General features: G+C 41.6%; 1 protein-coding gene across 1 annotated transcript; it reads right to left on the bottom strand.

Annotated features, from left to right (window-relative positions):
* Positions 1-1,582: 1,582 nt before the first annotated feature.
* Positions 1,583-17,901, bottom strand: LOC128880077 (carbonic anhydrase 2). Its single transcript, XM_054129773.1, has 7 exons — positions 17,384-17,901; positions 11,320-11,520; positions 8,566-8,687; positions 6,182-6,277; positions 4,564-4,678; positions 3,802-3,980; positions 1,583-3,320 (listed from the first exon to the last, which is right to left on the bottom strand). The coding sequence occupies exons 1-7, from the start codon at positions 17,421-17,423 to the stop codon at positions 3,252-3,254; spliced, it is 822 nt and encodes a 273-aa protein (XP_053985748.1). The 5' UTR covers positions 17,424-17,901; the 3' UTR covers positions 1,583-3,251.

The following is a 17,901-nucleotide window of genomic DNA, read 5'->3' as shown; positions in this document are numbered from 1 at the left end:
GTTGATAATCTATCTGTAAAGATCGCATTTAAATAGAAACAATGATGTTTGATTGATTAAAACCTCACAATATTGAATTCAAGTCGATTAAGTGCCTTAAGAAGGAAGAACAAGTATTAAGCCTATTCAGTAACAGTAACAGTAACAGTAACATCGTAACATCGTAACAGTAACAGTAACATTCTAACAGTAACGATAACATCGTAACATCGTAACATCGTAACAGTAATAGTAACAGTAACATCGTAGCAGTAGCAGTAACAGTAACATCATAACAGTAACAGTAACACCGTAACATCGTAACATCGTAACACCGTAACACCGTAACACCGTAACACCGTAACATCGTAACATCGTAACACCGTAACACCGTAACACCGTAACACCGTAACATCGTAACATCGTAACAGTAACAGTAACAGTAACAGTAACAGTAACAGTAACAGTAACAGTAACATTGTAACAGTAACGGTAACACCGTAACACCGTACCGTAACCGTACCGTAACCAGTACCAGTACCAGTAGCAATAGCAATAGCAATAGCAACCGTAACACCGTAACCGTACCGTAAGCGTACCGTAACCGTACCGTAACCTTTTTTTTTTTCCTACAGACCTAACCCTCAGCTCAGAGTGTGGAAAGTATATTTACTTCAATTAAGTTATATACACATATTGAGTTACATATACTTCAATTTAGTTTCGTTTTAATCTGTAATCTGTTTAATTTAATTATTGTACCTTACGCATTTCACCAGTCTTGCACATATGTGTTTTCTTTTACATCATGTTTATATTGTTTTGCTGTCCTTACTTTACTATGGGTTACATTATTAATAATACTTCTTAGGCTACATTCCTTTACATGTTTCTTTGTTTCCTTATAGCTCGGGTACCTCGGGATCACGAAACTCGTACTGTAGCATGCTTCAGCCTTCGAAATCTGTCCTATGAATGATAAATGTACATTTTCTGAAATTAGGACAAAGACATCGAGGTCGACAAGGTCGATAAGTTTCACCGACAAACTATCGAATAATACGACGAGTCTTATCTAACGCTGTACCATTCAACCCATTTCCCCAGCTGGACGATAAAGCTGAGCTGACCGTAATCGATGTCAGTCCGTTAACCTCGGATTTTCGACAGGTAGAAACGCTTTCGAAATGCAAGTAACAACAGCGGCGCGACGCAATCAAGTATCCCGGAATGTTCTGATCCATTGAAACCGGTTTCGAAGAAGACTCAGGCCGCTGCATTAACGGTAGAAACACGCCACACACACACACACACACACACACACCTCGATAGCTGATACTATATTTATAAAGTCGTTTTACCGGCTGCTGCTCGTAGAAAGTGTTTACCTACGAGTCGTATTCAAGTTTCTACACCAAACGCACTCGGATTTGGATACGTTAGCATTGTAAATCACAAATAATTCTCCACTAATTTGTAATAGAAATAATTCGTGACTTGGACGAATCAAGAATCAACGATGAAACGTTTAAAGAAAGGAAAAAGAAAAAAAAAGAAATATTGTGATAATCGGAAAATTGGGGAAAATACGTATGCACATAGATTAATGGTTCAACCTTACAACATATGACCGTGATATCTCACGGTACTTTATTTCTTTCGTCGTATATGTTTTCTTCTTATCACAGTCGATTCTACGAAATACAAATACAGATTGTTTCTCACGTGTTTAACAATAAATATACAGAAATCCCGGATAACCGGCATACTTGCGAAACGAATACATTAACGGGGCTTGTTCCGGCAGCAGGAGGAAGAAATATTCGAGTCTAGTACATCGGTAACTATACATTTTCTAAAAAAAATCAAAGGATGAGGTATGAGGGATAAGGGATGAGGGATGAGGGAGGGTCGCAGAGGGAAAAATATGCCGGTTGGAAATTCAAACACGCGTTAAAATAACACGTTGAAAAGCCAACCCTCGTTATACTGGTACAACGACGACGGCTCGATTTACGCTCCGAGTCAACGATCATGCAAATGTAGATGGTTTGATCGGAATCGGATGGCATAGATAACGTGTAAATAACTTCGTCTCAACTTTTTCATCAAAAGTAGGTACACCGATTGCATCTAGTATTTACAACGTTATAATTACATTTGTTATTTTCTTCGTTACGTCATCCGATTCTGAACGTATATCGAATAAGTATACGGACAAAAGCATCGTGTCAAGTAAAATAAAAACAAAATGTATATATATATATATGTATATATGTATAAGGAAGGTAGATCAATTTCCTTATTCGTCTCCAAAGCCTACTTGATACACTGCCCAAAGACTCGATTCAAGAATGCGTTAACATGTCGGTATTATACAATTGTTAAAACTTACAATTATACTAGTAATTAAAAGGCACAGTGGCGTGCACGACCCATCAATCACGCTTCGACCGTGACATGTCGAGTCGACAATTTTGTTTTATCGTATATTCAAATGAAATTACTTAGCAGGAAGATAATGGTATATTCTCCAATCTTATGCCCATTTTTCTAGCCGAACGTTCGATCCTCGAGTCCAATCCAAAGGCAACATTTGCTATTTCGATATAAAATGGATAATATTTATGCATGGACCGTATCGTAGTTTATACGGTTAACATTATATTTATTTCTCATAGAAATTGCGCTAGATTGTTGGTGGATCTGCCAATAATGGACGGAAGCGTTAGCGTCCAACGAATCTCGTTATTCGCCAAGACTATAAAGATTACATTCTTTAAAATTTCACGCATATTTTACGTACGTTTCTTGGATCGATCCGTTAACGAAGCAATCGTAATCTAGTCTCGAAATAAACATTTCGATGCGCACGAAATGCACACGTTGCTGGAAATGGAAGGTCGTTGTTTGTTACCTTCTTGGATTGTCGAATAAGAATGTAATCTATACCCGTGCGTAATGAAACACGTGTGTGTGGTGCTTTGCTTTTTACGCTATGGCCATCGAACGTCCTGTGTGTCGTGGTGCGAAAATTGTCCAGACTCGATCCAAGCGTAACGCACAGCCTAACTGGAAGTATCTTTTATCTTTTATGTGAAAAGGCACTTTGTTTTCCCGGGGAAAGGTTCAGGTTACGGAACAGAACGGAATCGGCTCGCGATCGATCTCGATAAAAGGGACGAAGCTGTGTGTAGCTCGTTCCTTCCGGTCCTTTTTCTGCCGACATCGACTAGTTAGTAGAGACCGACGCGCGTCAGAACGAAAAAGGCTCAGAAGCTGCCGCACTCCCTTAGCACGCGATTTCCGAGCGGTAGTGGCGGACGGAAGTTGTTGATTACCTGGAAACCAGAAGAAAACCATCGGAATTAGGAAACGGGGCCGTGATTCCGCCAATCAGAAATTCATTAAACGCGATAAAGGCTAAAAAGAAAAGAAAAGAAAACACAAGAAAAATATGCGCGGGTTAGCTACTGCTCTATCGAGGGGAAGAATAGGGCTCCTTAGAAACTTTGTAAAATTTCGAAATATTTGAAAAGTAGATTGTAGCTGGCTACGATTAATGGTTCGCCTTCTCCGTTACGAATCATGATCGCTTGTCGGACTTGGACTTGCACGTAAACCGATGCGATGGACGGAACAAAGAGTTACTTATTGTTAGCGGTAGCGATCGGACTGTGACCGTGATTCAACAGTACACGAGGACAGCGACAACGTCAACGTCAACGTCAACGTCAACGTCAACGTCAACGCCAACGGTTCGGTGACCTTCCCTCTGGCTAACCGACTTTGTCGTTACTTACGCACAGCGACCATACTTACCGCTCCATGGTTTTCATGGCAAGGACACTCCTCTTCGCGCGTAAACTTTCGCAAATTCCGGAATATGTTCAGCTGATGATGGGATACCTCGATGTACTTTTTAAACAAAATCCAAGTGACGCTCTCGTTGCAGGGGGGTGTTGTCAGCGAACCCAAGTACGTCCAGTAGCCATTGTCATCTGAATCGACGGACAAACGATTTAAGAACCATCGATAACTAACCGGAACTTTTGTACGAGATGTTTCGTATTAAAGTGAAACGCAAACCTACCCGATAGTTCCTGCAACCTTTACTCGTATCGAGTATTTAATCTCTTTGAACAATTCCGATATACGATATACGATATACGATATACGATATACGACTACACGTCTCGTCGTACCGAATCTTTATTTTAGTCTTTTCATATACATATTTTATTTAGGTACGTAACATTCCTCAAACATATTTTTCTTTTTCTTTGTACTTTCTAATTCCGTTGGCGTGGTGGTAATCGCGTGACGCAAACAACGCGACGCGACGCGACGAATCGCTTTTCGTTGAGTTTACCGATTTTCCTTGGAGAGGTTTATAACAAATTTAAACCTTCTTGTCTCGAGCATCGAATAACAACGCCAAGACAAGAAAAACAACTCGGACGATCATCTTTGTGCATAATTGAATCACGTTCAAAGACGTGGATGTGCGAATATCGAATATTCGAGTTCGAGTACTTTAATGCTACAAGGAAAACTCACGAATGACATTTCGTAGATACTTACCAGGAAGTAGTTTACCAGGATCGATAGGTTCAGCAATTTCTACGACTTCATCCTTATGCGACACGTACGGCAACAGCCGTGCTATCTTGTCCATTTCTGGGTGAGTTTTCCCCACCTGAAATCAAACGTGACACAATTTTCTTTTGCGTATCGCATGCTTTTTTAAACGGTACACCAACCAGACAATGTTGTTCCGATCGCGTCGCAAACGCCTGATAAAAAAAAAAAAGAAAAGAAAAAAGAAAAAGATTTACATAGGAAAGCGTGTAAGAGAGTCCATGGAATTGCGGTCAGTCGAATGTTCCACGCGACTGGTATTAATGATCGCGAGCGTTATCCAACGATCGTACATACAATGTTCATTATTCACCGAGAATGTGTACATCTACATATGAGCATGTACATATTATATGTATATCTAATCATTTGTTCGGCGTATCGACGTCTTGTCAGAAGAATCAAACTGCAAAAATACTTTTGCGACGTAACCTACTCCATCATCTACTCTATTCGCCAACGATTCGTTTCCTCGATGGAAATTCGTCTCGATGTAACATTAACATAATGAAAACGATCGATTGTGCAATGTCATTTTACGAATAGCTCTCTACTATTACCCAGCAAACACCGATACAATCGAATGGATCGTATGCATTTGATCTCGTCTCGCGTGGACACGCAGCGTTCGAACGACTTTAACGAGTCTGAAACGTCCGCCGAACAGCAGCCGTTGCGCAATCAAACCGTGCAGAGTTTTGAAAAAGAAATCGAGTTTCAGAGATCATTTGTCCGATTCAAGGGATCGTACTGGTTCCTTTCAGATATCGTCGGATCGTCGGATACAATTAATCCAAAAGTAGACGCGCGGTGCATACTTTTTTTAGCATTCGTCGACAGGTTTTTACGGGGCTGCGTGACTTTAATTGCTAGCAAACTTTTTCGCCACGTAGCATGACTCTTGTGAGAAAAATTCTCTTAGATGTCGCACGATAGGCAACGAAACGCTTATAATACGGTTACGAATTTGTACACGCACGATACAGTGTCTGTTACGTAACAGGCCATCAACGGATGACGATGGAACGGACGCGGTACGGCGTCCATCCAAAACACCGCACCGTTACGGATTCTGCTTACGGAGCTTCGTCAACTTATTTAAAACTTATTTAAGCGCTTATAGAGATGCCGTGGATGGTGTGGTGATGTGTGGTGATATGCTGCACCCGTACAAACGCGTCACAAACAAACAGCATGTAAACGAATTAGAACCGCGAGAGAACTCGAGGAGGCTTCCAACTATCGATATCACGAAAAACACACGGCACCGATAGAAATCGTGCGCAATCGTAACCGATCATTTCCAAACGTTTACATGTTCCTCGAATCTAATTAAAGAAATGTTTCGATTGTCCATTGTATTCGTTATTGAACGTTCAATTTTCCTTTAATTGCACTCGTTTCTTACCTGTCGATTAAAAACACGGAAACAAAACGTGATCTGCGATACGCGGCTAAGGTCAAGCCGAGCGCAAAATGGGAAGGAAAGTGTAGGTTCGATCTAGGAAACGCGTTGCGACGGCGACGGCGACGGCGACGGACGGATAAAATGACTACTGACCTTCAGAAAAACCCCGAGAACAGCGAGGCCGTCAGATGCTTTCGCAGCTTCGGCAAAGGTATTATACTTGCTAGTGTTCCAATGTACCAGATGTAACTGCAACAAAATTAACGAAAATGGATAAATTTCGAAAAGAAATGAAGGAAATGTTCAAAGTGTAAATTGAACGTTGATTAAACGTTGATTCTGTTGATTCGGTTTCCGATACAATTACAATCATTTTTCTTGCGCACATACTGTAAAAAGAAACTGCTCGCAAGTTTTCCTCGTGTCGCTTGCATCACGATAACAGATAATAGCAGTTGGTAATTTAATCAACGTTAATAATTGGAAATTGCATCGTACGAGTCGGTCTTCGAACCGGCTCGTCGAGTCGTTTGCGAAAACTGTTGTTCCGTGAGTCGATTCGACCTATAATCATCACCGATAATCGTTGGAAAGCAAACGAAACTAAACCTCGGTATATCTAACGACTATAAATAGTCCTTTCGTTTCGTTGTGTATGGAATATCGCATTGTCGGTTAACGGATCCTTTGCAGAGAAAAATCGATGCATCTCGCGATAACGCTACGAAAAATATTTATACAATGAATAAACGTCATCGCGCGTGACTTTGAAAAAAGATTTCTACCTCGTTAGTCATTCGATGTTATCTTATTCCAGCATTTCCTGGATGCGTGTCACACATTATTCGGCACATTCGATTACACATGTTTCTAACGCGATACTAGACAGCAATTTTACTCGAGTTCTCGAGTCGGTAAATGTAACATTTCATCAATCAGGAATTTTGTTTGAATCGTTGAATAATTACAGACTTAACGCCTAATACGTGTCGCTACAAATTTTCCATCTGGCGAGCGCTTCTCGTCAGCTGAGAACCAAGTCCATTCTCTTTGGTGCATTCCGAGTGCATCCAACAACCCAAGAGAAACGTGCTTGGAAGATGAATGTAACTTTCAACCGTAGGTTCGACGAGAGAGATAGCAAACTTTCGTTAGACGAGTCGAGATGTACATATATTTGTTCGATTTAAAACAAGAATAAGCATACTCTGATACACAAACAGTTAAAGTTTAGTAAGGATAGTAGAATAATTGCAGGTTCGTTGCAAGTTTTTGTAAAACGAGTTCATCGACAAGTGTTAGAATTGCTCGAGGACAACGATGACGCCAACTTGTCTCAAACTTTTCTTACATAATTCAATTACAATTTCCATACAAATGTTTGCCGCCTCAATGAGAACGTTAATTACATCGTAATCGTTTCCCTTGGCGTTGTTCGCGGCTTGTCTAAACTTGTTGCGACACGAAACATTTCAAGATGCATGTACGGAAAACGTAACGTACAAAATGACTTTTAAGAAATAAACAATAATTAATATGTCGATATTAATATTGTAAACTGTTTTCTACGAATGAGACAGTCGTCGAACAAGACTTGTTGTTTTCTTCGTTTCTTGTGACGTGTACGAAGCAAAAGAAGCAACACGCAACTAATACTTATTAACAAACTACCCATACAAAAGAACATCTCGCGCATTCGGTCGACAAGAAAGAACCTCTTAACCTTAAATATGAAATCTAAGATTAGACACGTCCATGATGAATGACACGCAATCATTCGAGATAAATCCAGATCAACTTGTACTTGTACGGTTCGCCTCTAGGAGTAATATGGTTACCACGTATTCCGAGTACTCGTTGGTCCTGAACAACACTTTGCAAATGGATAAAAAAACTTGGCCAAATACAACGCACTCGTTTCGATCGCTACGTACATATGTACATTTCTCTAGCCACTGTTTTAGAATCATTTATTTGTATTCGAGTATACTTTTCTATTGCGAGTAACGCTTCGCAATTCCTAAACTCTATGCGTTACTTTCCTTCGCGTTATTTCTTTCGAAAATAGACAACTATTACCTTGTCAAAGATTCTTTTCTGCTTCTTTTTCTCCGAACGCAAACATCGCGATCTTCGAGTCATGGACGATACGTAGAGTGCGCGTGTTCGAACAAGGTCGAAGCGACTATAAGATCGTACACCGATGCGATGATCGTGACGCGAATCATGCTCCGTGAGAGTGAATTATTAACCATCTACCGCGGACTAGACGCTGACTGCGATCGTCGCGTCGGAGGAACCAGTTAATCGCTTATCCCGACCGCGTTCTTTTAAGCTCTTTACGTTTCAACGGCATTCAGAACTGCGAACGCTATACATACAAATGTATCGTTGTTCTGCGTCCACCTAAACGGCGACAATCGAACGTAACCTTTGCAAAGACAACCGTTCGGCAGAAGCGACAGGATTTTTCACCGGTAATTCTCGTCGAGTTAAAAAACAAAACATGCAAATTTTCTTGTCAACATTAAACATACCTCGCCAGCGAACGCCTGTCCATCCACGGTGTGCTCGGACCCTCTAGAGTCGCTGCATCCCCAGTGACAATGATACTGTTCGAGTTTGTAAATGTCATCCATAAGCGGGCCACCGCTCAAAACTGGAACGACGATAATAATTTCATTTATTAGACATTTCGTTTAAACCCGTTTCGAATGGGCAGACAACGAAACGTTTACGAATTTCTCGAAACGATACATCACCTTTCTCGCCAGTTTTTTTTAGATGGAACGACGTAAGCGTATTTAAATAATACGGAGTTGCAAAATACTACAATGAATCGGATAGACTCGATGGCCGAGTAACGAATAACAACGAATAACAACGAATAACAACGAATAACAACGAATAACAACGAGTTTCGCGACCTCTTTCTTTCTCACGCTTCGCAGAATGAAGAACGCAGACCGTTTGAAAGCGTTGAATTACAGGAAACTCTTGATTAGCCGAATTACTCGAACGGTACATGTATAGTATAATACTACGGGGGAACCATAAATAATCCAGACAACGACAAAGTTATTTTTATAAACAAAGTTATTTTTATTAACGAAATACATCGGACGAATAAATACATGTATATGTCTGCGTGTTCGCGCGGGCAAGAAAATATTTCGCGTAGAAAATATTATTGGAAATCACTTTTTCGTTCGGTACTTGAGATTGGTCTGAAATTAGACTGGTCGCGTTATAAGTTTCCTTCGTGTCGCGAATCAAAGCACCCGTTCCTTTCAGAGTGGTCCCGCAGTTACTTTGTGCCAACGACCAAGTAAATATTGACGGTGCGCTGGTCAAAGGCAAACAACTGTTTGCCGGTCGACGAAAGAACGAGGATTCGTCGTTCGTCGTTCGTCGTTCGTCGGTCATCTCGAACGATTTGTCATCGTGTTAATGAAACAAATGGGCCACGGTATCGCACCGCTCGAACCATAATTTGCATCGATTCCCTGAAATTCCGCTCTATTTCTGTCATGTAAACGTTTCGTTCCTGCCACATATGAGCACGCATAATGCGTCACGGCACGGTCGTCCTCGTTTCAAGAGAACACCGACCACCGCCGACGCGGCAAGCACTCCGCGAAGGTAATAGCCTCCTAAGCGTCACGAAACTGCCGTCGAAACGTTCGAAGAAAAAGACGCTCGCCGTTTACCATCGCTTTGTCGAGTCGGCGTCGTCCGATACTTTTATCCGAGAAGGCAACATTTTCGAGCACTCGTATCCATTTCGGGTCGCTACACTTCAAAGTCGCTTCAGTTTTCCGCGATACACTCGTTGCATAATCAAAGTTACAATTTCGCATTACTATAGTGATAATAGGCAACGCATCGCTGATTCGGAACGATAAGATAACGACCTATATACATAGGTATGTTATGTACGAGCAGTTGAATCAACATGTGCGTAAAACGTTTGCTTTACTTTACTGTTATATGATGCTACATAGATAAACCGAGTTCTGCGTGGTGTTTCTAATCTCTAGACGATCCACGTTCTATTGACAAAACTAACACTCGGTTGATACTCGATCCAAGTAAAAAGAATATACGATTACAGACCGAATTGCACCTATAACATTGCTAATAGGACATTTTGTAAAACTTGTTCGATATCGTCGTTATATCGAAGCATAGATAAATATTGATTCTACCTATTGATAACTTGGATTCGTTAATAGAGTAAAATTCTTTGTGCTTTCAAGTAAAACAACTCAACGACCGATCGACTTATCGAAAACGTTCATTTCCGTTTCATCCAATTTTCCTACAGTCTAGTTTTGAATCCGGCGTATAATTTGTAAGGTCGGTAATTGTTGAATGCGACGAGGATTAAGTTTAATAATTGCGGGATTTCGCTTTTATCAACAAGGGAGCGCGAGCTCGAGCTTTTCTGCCGAGTTTCTCTTAACGATTAGAGCCGCGCGTTTCGTGGCCTGCTCGCCCAACCAAGCAGCAGGCTTCAGCTCGCGGTTAATACTATGTTAAAATCTACTTTGAACCGGTTGAGATTAAATCGGTCGCTTTTCACGAGCAAACATTCGGGATTGAATAACACTAGTCGCATATAGTCGAAAGATCGAAAGATGATGACCATACCGGATTTCTTACTTTTCGGGAGGCCGTTTATCGCGAGGTGATTATAGTTATCGAGCTAGTGTGTCTCCGAGATTAAAAACAAACCAACGATAATCGCTTGATTCGTATTTCTTAAAGCGACCAGAGGATCGATGATCCTATTCCTGACCGACATCGACATGGACGACGCCGACGCCGACGCCGACGCCGACGCCGACGCGGACGCTCTAGTCTCGCAACTCGCAAGCGAGACAGACCTCTTCCCAAGAAATCATCAACGGTCGAGAGTCGAGAGCCAATTTCGAGATGTATTTGCAGCATTCGCGGCCAATCTGCAATTCAATGCTGCCTGCCGATCGATCAACGATCGCAATCGTTCCGCTCGGATATGCGCGTCCAACTTTCAGCTAACGAACGCGAGTTCTTAGCTTCGCATTTAAATGCATCGACTAGTCGCCCACGACACGTCCGCGCCGTTTTTTAAACCCCGAGAGCTCTTCAGCCGTTGTTTCGTCGCGCGTCGAGTCGCGTCGGGTCGCGTCGGGTCGCGTCGGGTCGCGTCGGGTCGCACAAAAGGGTTACACGACGGAATCGACAAGCTACGATTTCTACCAACACTTGGTAGACCAATCACCGATGGAATATTAACGGAAACTTACGTGTGCCCACACCGTCGGTGTCTATGCGCCAACAATAACCCGGATTAATGAGCTTCCGGGAAGCTGTGGCCGGATACTTCCATCGAAGGGGTTTGCTACTTAGAGCCTCGTGGTCGGATTCTACACGATCGGTTTCAATGTTCACCGGACTCTGCCTGGAGCCTGCCGCCATTGGAAACTTCGTTACCCATGTGCTGGGTCCTGCAACAACCAAATTCCTCCTTCCTTAATATTATGTACCATGCCGTGATAACACCAGACCATGGTAAGGACTGGAACGTAAAGACATTGATAGCGCACCGATGATAACGCTACCAAATGCAAGCACGGATTATGCAACAGATATCGTGTGAAAATAGCGACCACTGGTGCCGCTCCGCTGACAAACGGGATAAATTATCGCCTACTTTAAGAAACTCATTATCATGGGCGTGCGTATGTCACGTGCCACTCTATAAACCTTTCTTCGTCGCGACACGCGATACCGATATCGTTTGCGATAAAGTCATTCTTGTAAACGTCTCGTGTCTTTCGACACCGTCCGTGTACCTAGTATCTGAAACCTTGAAACCACCAATTACTATAATGTACGTATGTGGTTATATGTACAGCGTAACGTCAGTCGTTGTTCCCCGTAAAACAAAGATAAATCAAATTCTTCGTCTGTCAATTTTCATCATTTATGTTACGATCTTGTTTGCTCGCAAGAAAATTAGAAATTGGAAATTGCAACTTGGAAAATACCTAATGTTCGGTTCGTTGATTTTTTGCATTCGTACATTTGCATCTATTCTACTACCACTCGACGTGTGACCCGCATGACGGTGCTTTTCTACTTGTTCTGCGCAAACACGGTTCGTCAAACACGATTATTACCAGTGAATAATTGAATAATCGTACATGGTTCATCGACAAACTAATGTTCCTTAACGAAATCTACGCGACAAAGTTATCGTGTCGTTGCTAACATTCTCGGTAGCAGCGTCCGAAATAATTATGCGATGATGATGCGATTGTATCGATCTTCGTTTCAGCTTGGTAATCGTTTTTTTTCTGGAGTAAATCATCTACGAATATTATTATTATCGAAAATTGTCGTTGTAGTTGTAAGAATTGCTGGCATTGCTTTGATTGAAACTTTGTTTGTATAAGGATTCGTCGATCAGCGCTCTTTTGACGGCACGCAAGCATTGCCGGCCTCGGAGCGTCAGTCGCCCGGTGGATTTTCAGCAAGTTGTCAAAATAAAAATCATTTGGCACAGATTTGTGTTTCCATCCTGAAACCCTCTCGCATGTTCAAATATATTCGATATAAATAACAATTATCGAGGGAAAACACTCTCTTTCAGATATACCGATTACAAATTACAACTATCCCGTGCAGACGTTTCTTTATCGGTCGAACCGCGTGGTTTGCATCTGCTAAACAGCACGTGATGATGACATAATCGCGCGACGCAATTGCGATTATGCCCGCCGGTTCACGATCGTCACGGTCCATTACTGTGCCAAGTGTGATACTTGTACATCTATTCGATCGACCGTGATGCGCTTCTATACACCGAATACGTATCTGTTTTAACCTTGTTTTCGTACAAGAAGAACGTGTCATCGCCTTGGTCCATCTAAATCTAAAGATGGACAAAATCTTTCACAAAACGAAACAAAATAGATAGAAAAATGTAACGATTGTCATCTATTATTCGGCGAGTAAAGTCACCTGGTGTTATCAAACTATTTGAATAGTAGGTAAGATTGGATATCTTAATCACGATCACGATATCCATCTTTGTCCGAACCAGTCGTTAGTTTCTATTTTAAGAAGCTTTCAGTTGATAACGCGGCGAGCTGGTATGTGATGCATAGCCCAAACAACATAGTCCTGTCCGATTGAGATTTCTATTGACGGCGAACGATCACAGAGCTCGGTACGTTCCAAGGGGAAGAGTAACGTCTCGAGGTCGTCGAGATCTGTTTGAAGGTTCGTTCAACCTTGCCGAACGAGCCACGAGAAAACGCGAGACATAACACGGTGCGCTGATCAGAGATCACGGTTTCGCAGGGAATCGCCTTCGTTTCTCCTCGGACCTTCGCGGTTACATTTTATTAAGTCTAGAGACCGATACTTTGTTCCATATTTCATGCACTTAATATCCCATCGAATACCGAATAAACACGATTAGTAAACTGAAATGAAATTTTCGATAAGATTCTGCTTTGGTTGGATTTCCGCGTCACGGTCGCCCGAGATGTATAATTTTCTCTCTATGTGTACGCGTATTCGATCCTACGATTCAATCCTCTTTACGAGCAAGCAACAGTGCCTATGTATACGCGCCTTTTACGCGAAGCCGGATTGGGAAAGAAAACACATACATATATTCATAAATGTGTATGTACACACGTCACGCCTTCCTGTTCAGCCTATTGTGTTCCATATTTGAGAATGAGTCAAGTTCGCACAGAGACGCCAGTAGGAATTCTTTTATTTCATCGGGTACCTGTTGTTGGTGCCTACATTTTACATGCATTAAAACGCTATCAGCTAGATTCGATTTCACCTCGCGGAACCTACATTTTTAAAGAATGCCCTGCGTAAACATTTTTCATGCTCCAGACCTAAAATAATAATAATAATAATAATAATAATAATAATAATAATAATAATAATAATAATAATAATAATAGTAGTAGTAATAATTGCAACTTTATTTCGCAATTTAACGTAATAAAGTTACTTTTGATCGAGCATTAAATCGAGAACGCGTGCAGTACGGAAACGGCTAAAATCGATATACGTACAACGATAAAACATAGAACCACGACAAACAAGTCACAACCTGTGTGTTTAGAACTCTATGATGCGTGAACCTCTTCCCCTGTCGATAGCAATCGTTAATCATTTAATGGTTTAATGTTAATGTGAAAACTACTCGAACCGTATCCGACGCGTAAATCAGGTGCAGGTAGTTGCGTCATTGAACGAGGACGTCGACCTCGATCCTTCTGTAACGAACGAAATTCCCTCTATGACCCCAATTTCGTTGCATGTGTGTGACGAGCTGAAGGAAAAAACATTAGGGTGAATTTCAACAGCGCCTTCGGACCGTCGCGTCGGCGTCGTTGTTGCCGCCGCGAGCAATACAAAATTATTGTATCCGAGATTTTTTCCTCGGCTGATACACAACGGAACGCGTGTCTACTTAAAGTATACCATGGAAAACTTGTTTTACACATCTAGGATATCTCGAAGCAGAACAAACTTCAAGTTTTTAACATCTTGACGGATAGTGGAAAAAACATTTATGTTTCAAATAAAATAACTGGTCCTTTAAATCGCCTTACGCGTACAACTATAGTATATACAATTTTTAAATTTCTTTAAATTGGGTAGATTTTGTAAGAATCGGGATAGTTATCCAGTTGGCCGAGTCAAGCGGATAGGGTACACTGTACACGGTCGGAAAGCAAATGACTTAATCGACGATCTGCACGCCGCTGCGCCGCGCCGCGCCGTGCCGGCTAGGAATTTATGCAAATCACGGTATTCGCCAGAGTTTGCAATTGCACTCATGCTGGTTCAAAGATAACACGCTGACAAATTGGCTCCGGATTAAGGGCATTTTGGAGGGGGTGAGCAGTGTGCACGGTAACCAAGTAAACCGGCGAAACGAAACTGGGTCTGCGACTCGTCTCCTGCACGCTCGCGCAGTCTTTCGTCTACATTTCACTTTGTTTCATCTATTTGCGTTATACGGTAACTGCTACATCATTTGAAGAAACAACAAGCTAGCTGTTTGTCTTTTCTTTGACCAACGGCTCGGCTCTTTCACCTTGCACCTTATGGCTTAAATAATAAATGTGGATAAATGTTGACTAGGACAAATGAAAAGTAAGAGTACATTGTTTTGCCACTTGGAAAAGAGTGTACGCGTCTACGTGTACCAATACATACACTCCGATTGTATTTCAAGAGTACGGTTGCTAACTCTAGCTGCATTGTATGCGATCCGGGAACACGTGCATCTTCGTACCTCCGTTACAAGCGTACTTGTATGCACGTGCTTCCCTTTCGCTCTCGCGTTATATTTACGTGTCCACAGTCGGTACAATGTATGTACGACCGTTTCCACGTGGTTTATACACGTTTCACAGGTTATCCGACTGGTACCTATGCGCGAGGCGCGAGGCGCGAGGCGCGAGGCGCGAGGCGCGAGGCGCGAGACGCGAGACGCGAGACGCGAGACCCGAGTACACGGCTCTCCGATGCGTACGTATACCTCTTTCGCAACGATAGAACGACCACAGAATAGACACGCCTATGCCTGTTAGGAGAGAACAAGTGCATCGGCCTGAAGCAAAACGAGGAAAATTATTGATTTTCCTTTAGCCACAGACTCGGTGGTGTCCCGTGCTCTATAGCCTGGCCGAGGGCAAAGCCGCGGCACGGCCGTCCCGTCCGGTCCCTTGGCACGACTGGGACGCCCGCGCCGCATTCGAACTCGAAGACAATGCCCTTAGGTCAGTGAGCTTTGGTGTCATCGTGACACCGTGCCGAATCGAACCCCCCAGCCACGAAATCCTATCTACCAAACCAATTTTGTGTGTGTGTGTGCCATATTTTCCAATTTCAAGTTCGTTTCGATTCCAACGAGAAGGCGGCCACCATCATATTCGAGGCATGCTATTTATTGTTTTCTTTTCAAACATCATATCTACGATCGATGTACGTTACATTCGTTACGTAAGGATATACACGATACAACCGGATCAACACGGACAAACGTGTTATCTAGGAACAAAATACATCGAATAACGAATAAAAGATTTAACAACTCGTCATCTGATAGTTTTCTCGAAACAAACCGAGTCGAAAACTACTATTTAATCAAGTTTTATTAAAATCCATCAATCTACTTCTCCATCGAAAAATTTAACTAGCTTATTCCTGACCACGGATGTGGCTGCAATATTTAGACGAGCACTTCCTCGGTTAAATATGTATACATGTATCAAGTTACTCTCTTTACGAATACCGCCAACGCGATTGCCGATCAATAATATCGACGATACACCTTCAACATAATCGAAACTTAAGATTCAACTCTATCTCTGACCGAGTTCTACCTCAACGTATGTACAATTACAAGTCCATAGGTATGTATATGTATGATGTCTTGGATTACAAATTACGAATTCGAACGGGACACTGCCAACTACTACTCGTCTTACGCGGTAAATTATCCGTTTCTTACTTTCTCGATTGTACAGAAGCAAGGTATTGTAATTCTTAATAAGCACGTTTCAACGATAATACAAAACACAATTATAATAGTAATAAAAGGACGTACGGGTAAAATCGAAACAATAATATTGACCGACGGGATGTTATCGTATCTAATCTATACGCTTCGCGAATATGCATCAAGTTTCATAGATATGCTTTGAATGGTAACAATTGGCAAGTTCGATATTCCTTTCCGTTTGTCGTATCGGATTTTATCTCTTTTCTTTTCTTTTTTATCGTTTTAAATAAGACCACAGGAAACGGATGATTCGTTCGTTGTACGTTTTGTTTAATAAAAAAAAGAAACTAGAACAATGTAACGATACGCGTTTGCCAAGTTTGAACAACAATTATACATTTTGTTAAATCGATCGAGAACAATTTTATCTTACCGTCGCCGTCGCTTCGGTATTATAGTTGGATAAAAAATAATAAAATTTCTTATCGTTAGTCACGACTGAGATTGATTTCCACGAGCATTGTTCGAGTCTTACGGTTTCCTCGATTCTTTGAAAACTTATAAAAATGTCAAGTTCCGATCAACGTACCGCAACCCTTTATTATGATAAGATTTTGCTGCCAACTATGGTAAAAAGTGTTTTACATCAGCTTTACTTACTTACTTACTTACTTACTCACTTACAGATTTTTAGTAAACGATTCACTAACGATTTTTTAGTAAAAAATGCTACATGAGTGAAAATTGACTTTGCGAATCGAACCATCCAACCGATCAATCGCAAAAGAAACAAAAAATTAATGAAAATAGAAGCTCACCATTTTGGAGAGAATAGTCCCATTGGTTCTTATCCTCCATCACGGGAAACGATGACCGTCTTATCGAAAATTAAGATCCGCGAAATTGAGATCCGAGTAGAGTTTGCACGGAGTCGTCTTGTCCACTTCTGGTCCTCGATTAAACCGAACACGTCACTCTAACGTTTGTTTCTTGATTCGAAAGAAATTTACACTGATCGAATGCACTGACGGCGATGGTTGATACCAACTCGAAACGAGATATCGAGAGTCGATTGACAGCTCGACAGTTTAAACTGGTTTTTGCTCCGTTTCTATTTTGTACTTTGTGTTTCGAACGGTCGCGTTGCGTATATGGAAACTTTTTGATCGCACTCGTCTCAAATTGAACGAATCAATATATATATATATATATATATATATATGTATATGTTTGAGAGGGCTTTCCAACTTTTTTCCTTTCTTCTTTCTTGTGCGATGCGAACCGAAAGGCGTTTACCTAGTCCCTGGCGAGATCGTTGACGAATGTGACACCGGCC

Source organism: Hylaeus volcanicus, chromosome 7 (assembly GCF_026283585.1).
Source record: "Hylaeus volcanicus isolate JK05 chromosome 7, UHH_iyHylVolc1.0_haploid, whole genome shotgun sequence".
In the NCBI taxonomy this organism is placed as follows: Eukaryota; Metazoa; Arthropoda; class Insecta; order Hymenoptera; family Colletidae; genus Hylaeus; species Hylaeus volcanicus.
The sequence above is the reverse complement of the archived record's forward strand: the minus strand, read 5'-3'. Positions and strand labels throughout refer to the sequence as shown.